This window comes from Chaetodon auriga, chromosome 18, assembly GCF_051107435.1.
Source record: "Chaetodon auriga isolate fChaAug3 chromosome 18, fChaAug3.hap1, whole genome shotgun sequence".
NCBI classification, from domain to species: Eukaryota; Metazoa; Chordata; class Actinopteri; order Chaetodontiformes; family Chaetodontidae; genus Chaetodon; species Chaetodon auriga.
In genome coordinates this window covers 17,756,038-17,776,201 of record NC_135091.1, presented here as the reverse complement: position 1 = coordinate 17,776,201, position 20,164 = coordinate 17,756,038, and the positions used below count along the sequence as shown (strand labels likewise).

At 43.8% G+C, this 20,164-nt stretch overlaps 1 protein-coding gene across 2 annotated transcripts in view; it reads left to right on the top strand.

Moving 5' to 3' along the window:
* Positions 1–773: 773 nt before the first annotated feature.
* Positions 774–20,164, top strand: part of snap25a (synaptosome associated protein 25a) — a 34,003-nt gene continuing 14,612 nt past the window's right edge. Inside the window, exons 1-3 of one of the 2 annotated variants that reach the window (XM_076757087.1) lie at positions 774–961; positions 15,234–15,377; positions 17,367–17,408. In XM_076757087.1, coding sequence (XP_076613202.1) covers positions 15,306–15,377; positions 17,367–17,408 — 114 coding nt within the window. In that variant the 5' untranslated portion in view covers positions 774–961; positions 15,234–15,305. The remainder of the gene's footprint in view (positions 962–15,233; positions 15,378–17,366; positions 17,409–20,164) is intronic. The other variant, XM_076757088.1, reaches the window with a different exon arrangement.

Below are 20,164 nucleotides of genomic sequence, written 5' to 3'. Positions count from 1 at the left end.
GCCACAGTTCCTCTCACACTCTATGAAGCATGTTTTCCATGTTGGACCACTACATGCTTCCAGGTCTGAAAACTAGATATTGACATCAAGACCTTCTTCAAGACCAGAATCAGGTTTTAAAACAGGACCCACCACTTCTGCGTGTCTATATAGTCACTACATGTTATGCTGTAGTGGTGCATGTCCCCATCCTCCCAACCAGAGAACACAGTTAACCAAATGACCACAGATCAGTTTGCCACATGGCGTCTTTACCACACCCGCCGTCACACCAACCAGTCTGATAAGTCATCCTGGTTGTAAACAATGACTAATCAGCTTGCTTTGATTTCCATTAAAAGTTCCCATTAAAATCCACAGGAGGCCAACTTTGTGAACAGTGACAGTGCGAGGATAGGTTTAGTGGAACATGGCCATGTTTTTTTCTGCTGCCATAATTAATTAACACCCATTAGGTTTCAGAAGCTCAAACAAATGAAAATGTGGGCCGTGAAGTGGCGAGAGTGAGACGTCTCCAAGCAGGATGACCCTGCATAAACTAACAGATCTGCATTAATGCACAGAAACTGGTACAAACAGACACTATTTCAATCTGTGTCTGGCACGCCAGTGTTGGGATAACACACATCCAACATCTCGAAACATCTCAGATATTCAGTGGCTATCAGCGCTGCTGCCCATTATAACAAAGACTTTTTTGAAGTCTCTCTCCCTCTCTCTCTCTCTCCCTCTCTGACAGATATCTATTAAAAGCTGCTGCTGACGTCAAAAGCGTCCGCCATCTTTGACGAGAGCTGCGCTGCTTTCCCCCCATTGAAGAAGCAGTGAGGAGGGCTCAGCCGACGCGCAGTGCCTTTGCAGCATCCCAGTCATATACAGAGAGAGGCTGCTATCGCTTAGCTGTTGATATACGCAGACATTTCCTCCCATTCTGACTGCGGGGCACCGACAACAGGCACAGGTAAGACTACAGACATTTCCTACTTAGATTTTTTATCCTTTTCTGTTTCTTAAACGTGCTGCTTTTGGTGCATTGGAGCAGCAGATGTTTGTTATTCCTGAAACGTGAGCGTTGGATTTCTGAATGATGTTGATGCAAGCGCGCATTCACGTTATGTTCTTTAGGTTGCGCCTTGTTTGGGGATGTATTGCGGCATTGTTAGGGGGAAGAGAGGGATGAAAGATGGGGAGGATGGAGGGAAGAAGGCGAGGAAGGCAATGCGTGACCTCCCGGGTGATAAATCTCAAGCGCGCAGTGGATTGCTGAGAGGATGGCTGCGGTGCGCTATAATGCGTAATGTCAATGTGGGCGTTTTTTCAATGTTTCAGCACCTTGGACAGCGACTGAGGAGGAAAACCACACAGAGGAGGTGATGTGAATGTCTCAGCGTGTCGATTTTCTGTCCAAACGGCGCGTTTTTAAAAAGAGGTGCGGGATTGTTTCTGAGCATTTCCTTCAGAAATCAGTGTGACTGAATCAGAGGCTGCGAGCCTCATCTCCCACCTCAAAGCTGATGGAGGCAGCAGGTAGACTGCCGATGTCGCAGCAAGATGGTGAATCATGACTCAATCTGTCGCGCTCATACCAGCCAGAACACAAAAAAATACAAAGTAAAACAAAAAGAAAAAGAGCACCCCTGCTGGTTTGAGCAGAGGAGTCAGGCTGATTGCGGTGGGTGATGGAGAGAATGTCTGGTGTAGTAAACTGCGCCATGGTGAAGTCGATGGGAGGAGGGTAGCCCATATAAACAGGAGGGAGGGGGGCGCGATCGAGCTCCGTGAATGCGTCGCTTCCTTTTGTTTATTTATTTTTTACCCAGTGTCTTTGCCTCACAAGCGAACAGCTCCGTGCCACATTTGCGTGACCGAGGCACGAAGGGAGCTCGGAGATGTCTTGGTGGGCGGAGGTTGGGGGTGGGGGTGTCAGAGGAGAAATTGGGGAGAAGAGCGCCGGGGAGGACCGCGGTGAAACCCGCACTATGACACCCCGCCCCCCTCCCTCCCTCCATCCATCCATCCATCCTTCCATCCTGCCCGCCGTCTCCGAGGCGACGATATGTCAATGAGCCCCGCACGCGCTGTCTGTCCGTCACGCGTGGCGCACAGTGGCTGGGTGCTGATTCGGTGCCCGAGCGCTCCACATGCGCCAGCGTGTACCCGTTTGGAGCGCCGCGTGAATATCAGGCTGCACACACACCGCAGCGAAAAATGGTGTGGTATAGAATTTGACCTTATTAGCTGTGTTTCAAAAGCACGCAGGAGCAGGCGAGACCGGTCAGGTCCCCGCGTGCGTATGTGTAATGATTTTCCAAATTCCAATACATAATGCGAAATGAGATAACCCGTCTGTTGCGAAGCTTGCCGGGTTTCTGCAGAAACAGTTGTCTGGGTTTAGTGTGATGAATTGACGCCCCTGTGCTGCCTGTCACGCACAGCGCACAATGGCGTGGCTGCAGAGAGAGGAACCCGAGCCTCGTGATGCAGGAATAGAGACATGATTGTTGGCCATCCTGAGGTTTGACGATGCGGCAGATTAGATATTGAAGCCATATTGATCTCTGGCGCACCTGGAATCATTGTGTATCACCACATGGGGCGATGGGCCTGCTGGCGGATTGCCAGTGACAGATGCTGTCACTTGAGGGTTGATTGAATGTTTGTCACATCACTGGATGTCAGGGAGTGAGCACGGACACCAGGATTACATTTACCAACAGATCCCTCAAAGCACGTTCCTTTAGTGAGTTTGTGGTGATTTTTAATGACCCTTAAAATGATAAAAGTCACAGGCAAACAAGTTCCTTTGTAAAGGAAGACCAGCCTACAGGTTTTAGACTCTGACAGCTATGTGTTCATGACAATGGCAGATTATGGCCGACAGTATATAGAGAGCACAGTAAAGCCCCCAAGGATGCTCCAGTTGCCATGACCGCTATACCATATCGTGTTATGCGGCTTGCACTGTTTGGACTGCAGAGAGGGAGAGAGACTGGAACAGGGAGGGGGTGTTGGTGGTGGTGGGAGGGGGTGTCAGGCCTATACTGCATACACTGTGAAGGGGCTGCTCTCTGGACAAATGGTGACTCACAGCACCACCACCATCCGCTGATTGTTTCTCGGAAACACTCTGGCTGTTGTTCACTTCATATGGGTGCTTTCACGTCTACCTGTACGGTGCTGTTCTGAAATGCAGTGAAAGCCTCTGTGATCAATGCTGGTGAACACCGAGCCAGTCGGCCGGCCCGCTGGCTGGCTGCGCAATGCGTGTTTTGGTGCAGGTACAGGTTGTGGTCGTTTCCTATATCCACCTGCTCCTTTTTAAGGCTGCGTAGCCTCAAACTGACAGAGGTGATAATCAAGCCATGATTATGCAAATCAAGCCAGAAAAATGCAGACCATTTCTCATTTTTTTACCAGTTTGTGTGGTTTGAAAGGTCCTTAACAGGGTCAAACCAACCACTCACCTCAACCCACATAAACAACTTCATAGTAACCTCATACTACAGCCACACACTGTAAAGCCTCTCACATTAGTCATAGAAAATAGGACAGTCACACTTAGTTAACCCCTCTACGAGCAGTCTGAGGGATCATTTCTCCAGCTCTTTCTCTAAAATCTGATCAGAATTTGAAGGGAAAAGGCTTTTTACTCAAAAATTGTATACTCTTTGTAAGTCTGCACATATCAGTCATCTTCAGCGTTGTTTCATCTTTGCCGCTGGCAGTCATTTGCAAGAAAAGGTGCTCTATCTCGTCTTTGGAGTAAAATCCATGTTTCGCTTTACATAATGGCTGACGACGCCAGGAGCAGAGTCACAAAAGGCAGTTTACATTTGGGTCTGAATCCAAAGGACAGTACCATGTCGAGGTACAGGAGAGAAGCGTCCGTAGTACTTTGCTCTGGGGCATTATTGAAGTGCCCTTGAGCACACAATTAGACCGCTGCCTCACTCCCTCTTTTCTAAAGTAATCTAGATTGGGAGTGTGAGCTAAATGTCTACTGCGGTACTTTCTCGCTGTCACAGTGCAGTTCAGGTTTTAGCTGCATGACAAACAAAATCATCCTCATGGATTCAGCAGAGCTTGTTCTGCTGCTGTCGCATTAGTAACTCTGTCCCAGATAATACCCTGTGGTGGTCGACTGTGCTGTTCTTTCTCTCCGTTTTTCCTGAACAGTGAGGCCCATTCTTGGTTCGTAGTCCAGAGCCAGAGGAGACATGACTGTTTTGTCTCAGCGGGGACTGTGTCTACTTTCTGGACACGTCATTTCTTTTATTTTCTCTGTGCAAAGTCACTATGGCCTGGAAAAGAAGATTTTATCATCGAGACTCGAGAGTCTTGTCCATTGTTTTTGACTTTTGCACATGGTGAGCACATCACGAGTGCATTTAGAAAACAAAGTCTCCCACATGTCTTCAGCCTTGAAAAAAAGATGGTTATCAGCCTCTGATATTTCCACTTAAGCTGCGTAGTATTTTACATCGAAAGCGTATATTCAATAGAGCAAAAACTGTGAAAGAGATGACAGCAACATACAGAAATTATACTGACAAAGGTCAGCATTTCTCAAAGGAACATAAGCTTATTGACTCTCTTGCTTTGAATTAGATGAGAACATCTGTACCACTCTCACATCTGTCTCTTAAACATGAGACTACCGCCAGCAGCCCGTTAGCTTAGCTTAACGTAAAGGCTGGGAACAGGGGGAAACTGCTAGCCTGTTTCTGAAGGTCAAAAAATTTAGAGCTTCATATTAAGAGCACACGCGAGAGTGGTGTCGATCTCACATCTCACTCTTGGCGAAGAAAGCGTGAATCATATTTGTCAAAACGTCAAACTATTCCTGTCAGTGAAGCAGAAAAGAAGAGCGCTGATGTTATTTAAAGAAGAAGGCAAAGGGTGTTTATTTCCTCCAAGTGAGTGTGAGATATATGAGGGCGGTGGCTAAAAAAAATGGCAAGTCAGGGTTGAGTCTTTTTGTGCCCTGTCAGCCCTCGCGGGACAACCTCTCACTTTCTCAGACACGCAGAACAAAACACAGAAACAAAATGGCTGCTGCCGAGGCCTCGAAGCTGTGACGAAGCACGGAGAGCAAACCGCATCGTGCAAATGCAAATGTTTGGGGTGTTTTAAAAGTTGTCTTATATGCTTTCTAAAACTTGCCAGGCTGATAGCATTGTCTCATTGCATTGTGTCGGGTAGTTAAGTGGTTATTAATGGAGATAGGCCACAGGCACGAGCAGCTTAGTTGTCAAGACTCCTCTCGGTGCTCGCACACAAGCGCGACTCCTCTAAATTTAGCTTTATTTAACTTGCCTCAGTTGTACCCACTCACTGAAGTGATATGACAACTACCATCTCCCAAGTGATGCTCTTGCATTTGAAGCTTCCCTGGAAGTGAAAATCAAAAACCTCCTCCATCTTTTTACCTTTTAAAGCCACATTTATGAGACAGTTATCTGTGAGGCCGATCCACCGCGCTGTCAGGCCCCGTCATCATTCTGCCATCTGTCCTCCGTCCCGCTCTCACAGGGTAACATTATTATTCTTTTGATTAATGAGAGGAATTTAGGGAGAGGAATGGAAGCGTGGCGAGTGTAAATTTGAGGCAGATAAAGCGCAGTGATCGCCAGGTTGAATCTTCTAAGAAATACTATGAATGCTTTCTGTGGAAATACAGATTGTCAATCCGGGATACTAAATTAAAAATGAAATTCCAGATGATAATAAGCTTCATGGCTCAGATTTTACTACATCAAGCTGATATTTTGGAGTCTCTTGTATGTGTGTGTGTGTGTGTAGGATATGATGCAGACTGCTTTAGTTTCACATTGATCTGTAGCTTCAAACATATCACTTTCACCATCGCATTAACCACGGCTCTCGCAGTAAACCATCCCTATGCAACTTTCCACAATAAAAGCACGCATAGACGGCATCACTGAAGCATAAAGTCACCAATTAATCTGCTCGGATCAACATGAATACACCCTCTGCCCTCTACATTACGTGGCATTGTGTGCTCAGGTGCGGGGACAATACGTCTGTATCAGTCTTCTGCAAACACGGCACTGTGTGGAGTGTGGAGACGCTTTTCATTCAAGGATCAGCGGAGTGTCATGTGGTGTTTTTTTTTTTGGTGATATTGTTGCTGTGGGTCTGTGTGTCGGGAAGGGTGATTTACGATGCTGCAGTGCAGCTGACCGAGGGTGGCGGTGCAGGTTAGCCTCTGCAATGCTTTTGCAGGAACCTTAAACAGCAGGGTATGCGTAGGACAGAGGGGAGACACAGAGTATTTGACTGATTCTTTCATTTGATGTGAGCTTTGTCACATTCAAACTTCATTATACAGCACGCATGCACTATTATTGCATTACAGTGCGAAGACTGCAGGCTTTATAAGGCATAATGGCATGCGTGGTGTCATGTTTTATGTGTTTTGCATCTGATTTGACATTGTAATGAATTTGTTTTGAGCTCCATAGTCACCATACAGATATTAAAGTCAATTTTCTCACGTTTTTTTTTGTTCAACTCCTTAGAATTTCTCCCTAATTCATCCATGTACAATGCATATAATGTATTAAAATGGCCTTAAAAAATATTATTATTATTATTATTACTATTATTATTATAGAGACATAACACATAATGGCCTCAAATTGTGCTGGACCAAACAACTCATTGATTGGTAAACATATTAGATATTCACACATTTTTTATTTTGCAGTTTTCAGTGGCTCAAACAGATGTAAGAAATTAGCTTTTTTCTGATGGTTGTATTCTGTCAGAAGGTATTTCTCATCCTCCGTGTGCACCTAATGGCTTTTTAATGTCTTTGTTTTTATGACTTCTCAAATATTTAACAGGCCCTTTCATGACACTGGTGTGGCCTGGCTGCTAAGACCCATGACCATGAATGAAATAGGGAGTCGTTTGGCATTGAATGCGTCCTGTTGGGCTGTGAAATAAACCTCTGGGGATCACTGATTGGAATTCTTTCATCTTGTCTCATAATCCCCTTCTGTACAAATATGCTCTATTCCAACAAGCTGTGACCAAAGGGCTAATGAAACACATCAATATTGATTAGGACATAACAGTCTGACGGTCTGTTACTGCAGTGTGGCTAAAACATGGGGACTTCTGCCTTTGCGCTCTGTGGCTGTTTTCCTGCCGAGGATTCCATCAAACGCGAAGATATAAAAAGGACATTGCTGTATTTTTCACTCAGAGAGCCTTGCCTCTCTCCGCCGTGACGTTTATTGCATCGTAAAACACGAGCGCTTGTGCTTCTAATTCAAAACAGGCTGCAGAGGCCTGTGCAGAAATTGCTTGTTTGATTGTTGGTCATATGTTCACCGCCATCCCCTCAAACCCTCCACCCCGTCTGATCCCAGTCTTACTTTTTCTCCTTTCAGCTTAACTGCCAACCTCAGCCCATGAGCACCCCTTCCTGTCATGTTTCACTTGTCAGTGTCATATCTCCCCAGGCCCCCCAGCATCCAAAACGTCATATGTAATAAATGTGACTGTGGGTGCTCCAATGGTTGGGCAAATGATGTAGCCAGAACCCCTTTAACCCATGGAGACTCCAGAGGTGACTGTGAGGCTAAAGGGCATTAGGTGACAGGCGGTATGCTGTGCATACTGAATTAAGCCCGTATGTTATTTTCTTCTTCATCCTTGTGCATATGTACTTTCTGTTCTTCTAAACTTCCTACGCTTGCTTAAAATAAACATCTCAGTCTGCGCCGCTGAGATGCTCTCGTCTTGTCTCCTCATCTATTGTCACTTTTGCTGTGCTCTGCACTTGTTTCCAAGGAGCAGGAGGCTGGCTGGTAAGGAGCCATGCAGCTCAGGAGCAGCAAGGAGGGGGGGGCTGAGGGGGCGGTCAGCCTTAAGTCACCAGGCTTGCCCTTGTCTTCACCCTCAGTCTATCTGGTCTCTATTAGCGAAAGCAGCAGCAAAGCCACCCTCAAGAGATAATAAATAGGATGATGACATTGCTTTTACTTCGGTGCTGCATGATAATGGATGAACTGTGAAGCAGTTTTTACATTAGCATACACACAGGTCATCCTGTGGCATCCCTCAGGCTGTTTAGAGTGAGCGGTCACTCTGGAAGAACAGAGTTCATGAGAGAAGGTGTGTGACTGGAATACCAAGTGAGTAACTTCCCGTCATTGACGAGCTGTGCAATTTGGCCCCGACACTTCCAGAAAGCAGTAAACTGTAACTTCTGGCATCCGAGAACCACGCGCACTCACCATAATGATGAGAAACTAATAAAGCTGTGGACCAATCTGACCTGCAACAGGTTCGTAAACCACAACCTATAGCACCAACAGTCATTTCTCTCACCGACTTCGTCTGCTTTACCCTCTAAATAGCTCAGTAAACTGCCCGGGGCACGGACAGGATACGCCTTGTGTGATTTGCTTATGTGTTGTATAACATGCCTTGTAGGATATTATGAACAGATTAGGTTTGAGTGTTTGTATCTCTGCACATAGAGAGCACAGTCCGTGGGGTCCTCACCTACCCAGTGGTTAAAGCGTTCATCATACAATAGTGTTTTTCTGTATGTGCCTTTATATTCTAAAGCTGTCTCTCAGTGTTATTCCAGCCTAGCTGAACAAACGGCTTTGAGCTCTCTTCCCAATTACACCAGAGTCCAAAAAATCACCAATAAAACTTCACATTTCATGCAAATGTTCTTGCTCTGTATGCAACCCATCATGACACAGTGTCATCAAGCCATAGGCAAGGACTGATGATTATATGGCAGACTGATGGTTTCGCATCTAGTTCTGGATTTGAATGTCTGAGGAACCGTAGCTGTTCTCAAGGCCACAGTGGAGAAGGTAATGTGTTTCCCCTTCACGATCTCCTCTGAAGTGCTCTCCTCTGTCTGAAGCGGGTAGCCTACACTGTTATGATCCTCCACCCGCTGCTCTTTAGCCATGTGTTCCTGAGCTGTAAATGGTGGGGCCAGATGAATAAGTGATGGGGTCTCGGACTTCTCAGGTCAATAATGCATGGCATTCTTTGTCGAGCAGGCCGCTGGGATGTTGCCGCAGCACTTAGCGCTCGCTCCTCTGCGGAGAGAGAGCTCCAGCTGTAGTGACACTTGGGCTCGTTGTGTAATGTTACATCACTGCTGTTGTTATTCAGGCTAGCCGTGGTTCCTGGAAGGGTAGTGTCATCTTATTGTTATGGTTCAAATGTGTTAAAACCTCGGAATAAGAAGGATAGAGGAAGCATTTTAGGGTGCGGAGTCATTGTTCTTTTGAGCCCCAGAATGTTTTTGGTATATTTTCCATCTACTGTCTCATCTGTAGTTAAATGACAATCCAACAATGTTCATTTGAAAGGAACACCCACTCGATCCATTTCACTTCAGTGCTTTTGTCACTGCAGGCTTCTGTAAGGAGAGATAACAGCTGTACCAAGTGAAGAGCTGTTGCAGCCTTCACATTTAAAGTGTTTTACCGAACAAGATTTATTTTTATAAGGTAAATTCACATCAATCTCTTATCTGTTAAAACGTCAAACTACTCGGCCTGTAGATAACCTTTAAATCCAGCTATTGTAGTGCTAACGCAGTGTTAAAGCGATGCCTGAATCTGTGCATATCATCTGAAGTTTTTGCAGCAGAGCAGAAAACCAGACGCTGTTTCATCTCTGTCAGCTCGATACATATAGTTTTTAAACCTCTGGCAAACTGCATCAGTCACACTCGAGTGACGTCTCACGATTACTTCCTTTGTTGTGAAACGTTCATCAGACATTTCAGCGTAACGTTTCCGTCAAAGATCTTTCATTCAGGAAGACAAAGAGAGATGTTTGATGCAGGGAAGGAGAGGGAGCGTCTGAAACCGAAACTGGAGAGCAAACAAAATGGCAGCCAGCACGCACACACACACACACACACACACACACACACAGAGCAAGAGAAGAGAGAGACGCACACATCCAACTCGATGTGCGTGGAGCAGTGAAAAACAAAGATCTGTTGTCTCTCTTGCCACAAGCCACATCAAAGCTCCACAGTATCTCACCATCATGGTCAGGATCTGTCACGTATGAAATCTGTCTTACAAGCTTCAAATAATTCCACAGTAAGTATTCTGATAAAAATAGATCATAAAAAGGACTATTATGTAGCAATAAAGGCGCAGCATTTACAAAAGTAGCCTTGATTTTGTCAGATTTAGCTATAAATTGCATTTTAAAAATAGAAGGAATAATATCTTCCGGCATTCTGCATTTTTACGGGCTGTACCTGACGTACTAAACCTGGATGATACATCCAACAGTATTTGGTTATCTGGTAGATGTAAAAAGCAAAGAGGACGACAGAGATGTGAAACAGAAGGACAGACAGAGCAGAGGGAATGAAGGACAGAGAGGATTGATATTAAAGAGGAGAGAATGGAGAAAGTGTTGAGGGTGGAGCAGTCGGTGGGGACTTGTAATCTTCTGCAGGTAGAACGTGATTGGATAGAGTATGAAATAAGCCATCCTCCAGGGTGGAAAATGTGCGGAATGGAAATAAGAGCATCTTCATATCTTGGTTATTGTTCCCAGGTGTCAGTCATATGGCAGTAAACACATGATGGATGGACGGAGAGCTGGAGAAATGGATGTTCTAGTGCATATTCAGTGGTACTTATTTCTTGCAGAGAGCGTTGTCCAGTACATAAATAAAGGTTTTTAGCTGTTTTTATTGCTTATTCAATTATTCCAAATAGTGTTGATGAATGTGTGGAGTTCTTACTCCAGAAATTGACTTGAAACGTCGTCATATATCACATTTTACAGCATCTTTTTTAGTGCCATAGATTAGATCATTCTGCTAATTAGCAAGTCTTACTCTGCCACAGTCATTGGCGACAAGGACGTGATAAAGTGTGTATATATGCCTGCATATACAGTACTGAGATGAGTTTGTGTGTTCAGTGCGCCGCACTGCAGCCGTTGTGTGATTTTAATAACTGAGAGGTTGATTTTTGGCCGTGAGCGTTCTGGTTCACCGTCTTTATTGCTTTTGTTTCGACATGGGGTCAAAAGGTCACAGTGGTTACCATTTCCTGCCATAAATGTCAGCGTCGGGGTAATATATGCTGACAGGGTGGGAGAAAGATGAAGTGATTATATTTATATATATTAACTCGTGCTTAGTCTGTTAGCTTGATACTAACTCATAATTGGAATTATCATTAACATGCTAAAGGAATTAGCATTACAGCTGCAGTAATATCATAATCTTAACAAATTATCCATTTTATTTCGTTTGCTTACACAAAACAGCACGTGTGCTCATACTTACAGGCATATATTCATCAGCTCAGTGGAGATGAACCAATAGCTGCTGACTTCACACTGCTAAGTCAAAGCAAGTCAAACGCTGCACACTGACCAGCTACGGTGACCTCACATGGGTAACTGTATGAACACATAGCTACTCATGTAACACAGATAAACAACATTACACTAGTTGGTCTGAACAAAAAAGTCAGAATCGGTCCGGCCCCTCCTTTTTCAGGTGTTGATCAGCCTGAAGTGATGAGCTCAGATACCGTCCTGTTCAAAATGACATTGTGGTTTGTTTTAATTGACCCTGATTTGTGTACTGGAGAATCTCGTGGGCAGCAGATGTGCGCGCACACACACACACACAGCTTCCTGTGTGGCCATATCAGTGCAATATTTACAAATTTATATTCATACAGTGTTCATGTTTGCATTCTTTTATTTGTAAAACACAGCAGCAGAAAGAATAGATATTAAAACCAAAGACATATTACCTGAAAAATGTCCAGTTATCACATTACTCCACTGACAAAATAGCTAATGATAAACAAAAACCACATATCCCATATTCATCTTCAGCAAATGGAAAGTACTCAGGTGACACTACATGACCAAAGTCGAGAACAGGTCCTTCACACAGGACGTCGATTTGGCTGAAAGCTCAGAGTGAACTTTAAGTTTGAATTTCTAAGTTTAAAATTGCCTAATTAAAAATAACCAACAAGCCAAATTTTAGAGCCAGGACACATTTTGTGCAATGAATAATTAAATAACAAGCTTTTCACAAATCTCAACAGTTCTTTTTTTAGTCAATAATTATTTCCGTTGCTGCTCAAACAAAGAGCGTCTATCTTGAGCCGTCATGCTCCGGTCATTATGGTCATAAATTCAGCTTGAACTGTAATCCACACTAATTAATGCATTGATGAGAACAGCGTTTTATTACACGATGCCTGCTCCAGCAGCATTTTGTGTGGATCCTTGATAAAGCCTGATGATGAACTCCTTCCAGGGCTGAAGCAGGCAGTGCTGAGGGCAGCTAACATGCAAAATGTGAAGCTTGTAATTAAGACGTAAAGTAAAAGGTCAGTGTAGCCTGTTAAAACTTAATTGTCTGAATTTGCTTATGTAACCAGACAGGCAGGCGAGGATGCGCTCTCTTTCTTCAGCGAGTCGCTCCGAAGATCTGACTCCATTCAGACATTAAGCACTGCACCGTCCAGTTGGAGGTTTATATAACCTAACATGGCCGCCGCTGTTGTGGAGGCATGCAGGACAGCGAGGAGAAAGGGGAGAGAGAGACAAATCTGAGAGATCAGAGCAGAGAGAGATGGGATAAACACGATGCATAAACATATTCAACACGCACATTTTGTCTGCAAATCAGTACAAGCGCTTTGAGTGTGTCAGCACTTCGCTCACCTTCAGTTATATAAACTGGCCTCGGAATAAATGCTGTAATAAACAAGAGCCTGTAAACAGTGCAGGACTTGATCATTATGATGCAGCTGTTGATCTGAGGACGTATTCATGACTGAATCCATCCACGGAGATGAATGCAGATGAATCTGTATACCACCGAGGGACGCTTTAATGATTTACACCATGACAGACTGCGACGCTGCCATGGCAGTAAAAAATGGCTTCATATCCTGTGTATGTGGCTGATGTTGTTGTAAACATCTCTGGACACACCGGTGGGTGAAGCACACACACACAGAGGGTACAGCGGGACCTCAAAGGCAGAAATCAACCAGACTGCTCACTCAGTCACCACGATGAGACATGCCCAGGTGGGGCAAAGCCATCTGTCCACGATCGTACACAGACTCTCACTCCCGACTTGATTAGTCTGCTGTGCGTCTCACTTTGGGGTGAGATTTAGACTGTTTTCCAAAGTAATGATTAGTGAGCATCATTTGGCTGTGGTTAACTTATTGTGTGAGGTTTTTCCATGTTAATGCCATTTTGGTCTCAGTTGGGTTTTTACATTGCAAGAAATAGTGGTCTTATAAAGACACAGAACTGCTTTAAAGCATTGATTCTATAAAGTAAATCTGGTGGATTGCCTTTACTGTATGTGTTTTGTAAAATGTCATTTAGTACAGCATACAGTGCATTAATGTTTCAAGGGTTTTAATGGGCTGGATGGTCTGTTTAGGTGTGTTGTTCCTCAAGCAGTTCATTTACCCGCCTGCCATCAACTTCAGTCAGTACACAGAAAAAGCAGATTTGGAATAACTGAGCTTGTCATTTGCACTTTGCTCAAGTACACTGCTGATTGTCCTTCACAAGGCTTAAACATGGAGTACTCAGCCTCAGTGTGCCGCAATGTGCTCCTTTAACCCTCTGTATTACCTGCACTTTTCATTCAGACTGAAGTGGTATAAATTTGTCACTTAAATCTGCATCAACTTATTATTTTTTTTGTCCACGCAGGGAGAAGCAGAAACAAACCATAAACATATGCATCACATATTATCACCTAATAAAACTGATATGGTAGCATACAGGTGTTTGCCTGCTGTTGCTGGAGACTGCATTGATGATGAAAACAGTAGGGCTAGAAAGTCAAATTGAGCTGAAAGATGTTAAACCTCACTGTACAGCTGAGGAACTGCAGACCTTTCACAAGCATGTAGTCCTGCTGTCCACTGTTAATAAGAAAATATTGATTATAGCTGCTTTAAACTACATGAAACTTTGAACCCAGTAAAAACAGAACCAAAGTCTGAGCGTACGATCGGTTTGTCTCAACCGTCCTAAATCCTTTGTAGAGCTGCAGTTCGGTGTTAATTCTCACTAGAATTGGCACGACTCTCAAAATATCCTTGATCAGAGCTTTTTTACGAAGCCTTTTTGTTTCTCTGAGAATGTCCATAAAAATATTTCAACCCAGCAGCCAGTGGTTCATCATTATTCCTCCCTGGCCAGTAAAGGCCATTATTGTACCAGTTTTACCATTAAGCCAAATAACTATGAGCAGGAAGTCTGAAGGGGTTTAACCAGTTTGGATTCTAATTTGTAAGAATGTCTTGCAGCCACATCCTCTGATAATCACTAACTCAACTGGCACGTGACAAGTTGTTTCATGATCACCTTTGGAGTTAGCTCCCAGTAATCCTACATCTGGAGATGCCCAAGTGTTTGGCTTACAGTACCAGCCTCTCATGACCAACAGAGGGGAGGAGAGGATCACAGCTACAGGGCTAACAGGCTGTTTATGTCTCTCCGTGGCTAATCCTCCAAAATCCCAGGCAACCCTGTCTGAGACTGGCATTCCTCTGCAAACATCAGTTGCCTGCTCCCTTCCTGTTCATTCCCCAACAAACAAACACTGCCGCTGCAGCTTCCTAATCCTCCATTATACAGCCTGCAACAGTAAACAGAGAGCTGGAGGACAGACCCTTCCATTACCTCTTGGTGTGATTTTTTTGGTTTGATTTCTTTCATTGTTTGACTAAAAACCAATTTAATTTGGCCCGTTTGTTGCAGGCTGCGCTCTCACCCCTGGAGAATGTTTTTTTTAGATTTCATACCTTTAAGCTGCTGCTGTTATCCAGAGCGACTTGAAGCCGGTGGGTGGAGAGGAGTGTATCACCTTGCTCGCTGGCGCCAACTGTTCAGAATAGCCTTGTTGCTCAGAGGGATGCAGAGAGGAGACAATGAATGTATGATGCTGTGGGATTGCAATCACAGGTGCATGTCAAGTTCAGGGTTTCACCGTATTCTTGAACATGTATTTTAATCTTGATGACTTTCCAAATTGCCAAAAGCCAGCTCATTTCTATTTCAGTAGTCAATTGTCAAATCATCCAAGTTATCCATCGCCCGAGTCTATTTATGCCTCATTGGACTCAGCTGTACTGTGGCATCCAAACAATCCATTCTCTTATCTTTTGTCTCTCCTCCAGCCCTCCCCAAACTCCCACCAGGATCTTCTCTTCCCTGTTGGAGACCTTCTCCACCCCCCACATCCAGCAGCCATGGCAGATGACGCGGACATGCGCAATGAGCTGTCAGACATGCAGCAGCGCGCCGACCAGCTGGCCGATGAGGTGAGAACGACACACTTGCTGCATCACCGTGCTTTGAGTTGTGATGACGCGGACGCGATGGCACGCATACTGACTCACAGAGAGAGGGATTGAGCACGTTCACATGCACACAAATGAGAAGCAGGAACATCAGAGACACGTTCAAATGGCAGATCCTAAAAATCTGGAACAAGACAAATGGATACTAAGAATTTTGTGGATAAATATGCAGTTTTTTCACATGATAGCAACTGGCTTTACCAAAAATCTTTTCATTAATTTCCTAAATCTGAAAGCTATTTTTCTGAAACAAAAGTCTTTAATTTGAACTGCATTCTCATAATGTGTAGGATGTTTGAAGCCAAAACTGTAGAGATTGTTAAAATTGTTGCAGTTCAGTCTTTGTATGCGTAACAATAGAAATTATACAGCACCATGTTAGTGTCTGCCTAGGGCTGCGGCTGTTTGCATGTGTGTGCACGCACACATGTGTGTGTGTATGTGTATGCATTTGTGTGGTTGCAGGTGATGGGAAAGTATCGCTGCGTCTGACTTTACATAATACTACATGGCAAAATCATGAGCGTGTGTTTGTGTGTGAGACACAACCCAAATGTGCATACTCATGAGTGTGAATTGACAAAACTGATTGCGAGTGTGTGTCCGTGTTCGTGTGTAGGAATTCATCTATGTGCTTGAGCTTGTGTGTGTGTGTGTGTGTGTGTGTGTGTGTGTGTGTTTGTGTGTGTGTTATAACGGAGTAAGAAAGAAAGAGACAGTCTCTGCTATGGCCCAGAGCAGATAAGCCCACACCCTTCCAGCTTCACATATGACTCACACTGGCACAGCTGAGCAAAATATTAAACGCACACACACACACACACACACGCACACACACACACACACACACACACACACAAACATAGGGCATGCATAAAATGGCGGTGTCAGAATTACAGTTTTAGCCTGTGTTGAACTGACTTACATGAGCTCTCAGATCCCAGAGAGGAAACAGCTCATATATTGTCCATTTCAGATGTGAGAACATGAGCTCAAGTGCTAGAACATAAGTGCAAGGACATTCTGGTTGCTTCACATCAGACGAAAAGAGAAAGATGAAAGAAAAAGAAAAGACACTCAAAAAGGAGGAAGAAGAGAAAGAAGACCGGCTACATCAAAAATGGCCGCTCAAATCAAGGCTGTGCCCCATTTGATTCCTTACCCAACCCCCCTTTCCCCTCCCCCCCACCACTCCGGGGGATCAGCCGTGCTCGCAGCGAGCACAGCAAGGCGAAGCTGTGTCATTGTAAGAAGAGCGAGGTATCAAAGAGCGCCCATCCCTGCCGAGTGGCAAGCTGTGCTCTGCAGCCACATGCTCCTTACAGAGGGAATTGGAACGTGCAGCTACATATCTGTCACCACACAGGCTAAGAATAGACCTCCAACAGTCTGGGAAAAAGCAGTAGAGAGGGGGGGGATCAAAGTGCAGTTATTTTTATTGGCAAAGCTGCTGTATTCTTAGGTAAATCGCTGGTGAGCAACTCGATCTCTGATGTGCTTCAAAGCAATTTAGCTTTGATTGCAAATCTAAATCGTCGTCAGCAGAAACATCTCAGAAATCAGTCACTGTTACATCTACCTTCAACATTCCCTTCATAAGGTCAGGCGTATTCAATACTCCCAGCCCAGACAGTCTGTCACTGCGAGTTCACGTCGAGTTCATGTCGATAAACGGCAGATATTGATCCTTTCTGTGTCCCGCTGATTGTTCAAATTGACTCCACTTTGTTGTGATACAGGCTCGCTTATCCTCAATTCAATGAAAATACACAGCACAGAGACGTGATTGTGTTGTTTTTGCGGAAACCCAAGGAAACGTACGTTTGTTTGTTCTCAGTTTTACAAATGTGATGTCAAACTGTCCTTTTTCTGTGTTAAGATGGCTGGAGCTTTTTGAATCTGTCACGTGATCTCAAGTGGAATCTAACTGTGTCTCTCATTTGCCCACAGTCACTGGAGAGCACTCGTCGTATGCTGCAGCTGGTGGAAGAGGTAAGAAAAAGCCATAAAACTTTGAATTCATTAATAAAATCTAAAATGTGATGCAGCAAGAACAAGAAATTAACACTGTGACACAGGAAGTCAGTCATGTCTCACATACACTTGGGGCAAAGCTCTTACGTATGCAGGCTTATATGTGTGTACTCCATCAGAAAAACTGCAGAAACAAGAGAATTTAGTGCACTGAGTTTGCAGATAATCAGGGAATTTAATGAAAAGAAAAAAACAGCTGCACCATATAAATTCTTACAGTTTTAATAGCTTGAATATTACATTTCATTTTGTTCCTGTCTTGCAATTCTGTTACCGTTATTAAGACTTTCATTTCAGCTGTTTGGGAAGAGAGATGTGACCTTAACTCAAAGATTAATTAAGGGATTTTCAGTTACAGTTTTTACACAACGTCCCCATTATTCTCATTTTCCACAAAGAACACCAGGCTGTTCACAACATTTCCCCACTGGGAGAGACTGTGGCAGCACGCATGAAGACAGTAGGCTGTCTCACAGGAGCAGAGCTGAATGTGCACTGGTACAGCAAGGACAGTGAGAGGCTCCTGGCTTTAGCTTCATATTTAATGGACAGATATGACACTCATATTGATCTTTTTATTGCTATTTATACACTTTATCTGAAGGGGCGTGCATAAGACTGACACGACTGTCATTACCAAGATGTGACACCTCAAGGAGTCCTTATGAATATTTATGTTGTCATGTACTGCTGTCATTAAGTGTCAGTTTTGTCATTTTTAATGCAGCTTTGACATTGTTTGAGATGTCTCCGGTGGTTAGCTTACTTAAGCAACAAGTAAAGCTTAATGTATTCCCAGTCATCAAACTGGCCTTATAACATTTAATGACATCTTAATGTCAAGTCCAAATTGTACCACCGTTAATTGAGGTCAAGAAAAATATTTCGTAAAACAGTTGTAATCATCTCATGACAGCCAATGTCATAACCAACCACATATGACAGTTTCATGTCATCTTAACACAACGCATTGAAAATGACTCCTTCATGTCATGGTTATGACAGTATAATGTCAAATTAAGTATGACCTTTTTATCTAACTATGGGTCAGAAAGTGGATATTCCTTTAATATCTCTCCTGCTGGTACCAAAAGACATTGATACTGATCCATTTTTCATTTGGATCTGGAGTCAAATCTCTGGCTCATTCCATAGGCAGAAAAAACGATTTGGGCGAGCTGCTGCTCACCCTATTGATTTCTGAAACTACTCAATTCAAATTTAAGATTTAGCTCCACTGTATTTTTCTGTCGTCGAGTCCATTAGTCAGATGGGTCTGAGTGAATCATGAGTCATGACGTGAATGACGAGCACATTATGCCAAATGAATTAATGTGAAAGAGAGAGAGAGAGGATATATACACACACACGTATACGCACAGTATCCATAGATTTCTATTTGCTCATGTATGAATAATACTGTCAAAGAGAAACAGAACCTGAGAGTGACACGCCAGCAAGCAGACAGAAATGCAGGGAATGAAACAGAGGGGGATGGATACAGGGAGGAAAAAAAAGCATAGACAGCTGGGGGGCAGTGGTGTCTGACAAGCTCTGGGTCCAGATCTCAAGGTCATATTGATCATCAGTCGACATATGTCATCACACAGCTCCACCCTACGACTGTACTGCAGGCGGGGAGAGACTGAAGGAGAGCGAGACATGGGAGGAATAAAAGGAGATCGTTTACTGCTCCTCCTCCTCCTCCTCCTCCTCCTGTTTAAAAGACAGTCAGAAGGATGGAGGAGGGGTGAAAATGAGAGAAGGGAAGGTGAGAGGACTGATAGATGTGCAGAGTCTAATACAAGTCTGCTATGAAATGAGTCTCTTCATTACTAAATTGCTTTAGATTTTTATGTTCCATTATCACACAAATAGCTAACAGCAGTCCGACGTGCCCTGATTCATAGATAACGTTCAGTCTGTTCAATGATAGCATCACTCAGGATGGGAGATGATGGGCTGGAAAATTGCAATGGCAACAATAACAGAAAAAAAAATATTTTCTGAATTAAAAGTAGCTGATTTTTCAAATCAGTGCGCACCCTGAGATTTCCTCTCTTCTCTACAGCTTTCACTCGACAAAGTGGAAGCCCTTCTAAGCAATCGATTGCATCCTGCATGGTCACTACAAGCTGCTCAGCTGTAAAACAGTGTTACTGTATCTGAATGGAAATTTCTGTGGAGTAAATGACTGTAATTCTGCGGTTTGTCCCTCAAACTGACTGCAGCTAAGCCAAACCACTGTGGCTTGCTTCTTCCTGTTAGGCCAGTGTCACAAATACAGATTATTATATTCTGTATTATAATGTATTATAGAAATACAGTAGATTAAATTCATTTATTTTGTCCAAAGGTACATAGAAAACCATTTGATGAAAGAGGGATGTTCCTCTAACGTCAGAGGAGTCAGCTCGAATCAGATCAGTTTTATTCACATATGCAGCTTAAAATCACTGATTCGATGGTAGAAGGTTCCTTTATGTTGCAGCACGCCAACTATAATCTCTAATTCACACTTTTACGTACTTCCAAATTTGCAACCCATCTGCCAAAATGTGTGAATCTATCCGCCTGATTTGAACGAGGAATCACCATTGAACCACCTCCAGTCGTCACGATGGAGCATGGCTGATTATCCCTTTGAGTTTCTCCGGGGACACATCTGGACCGCTTTGGGATTTCTCTTGGATGTAGGCTTGCTGAATTACAGC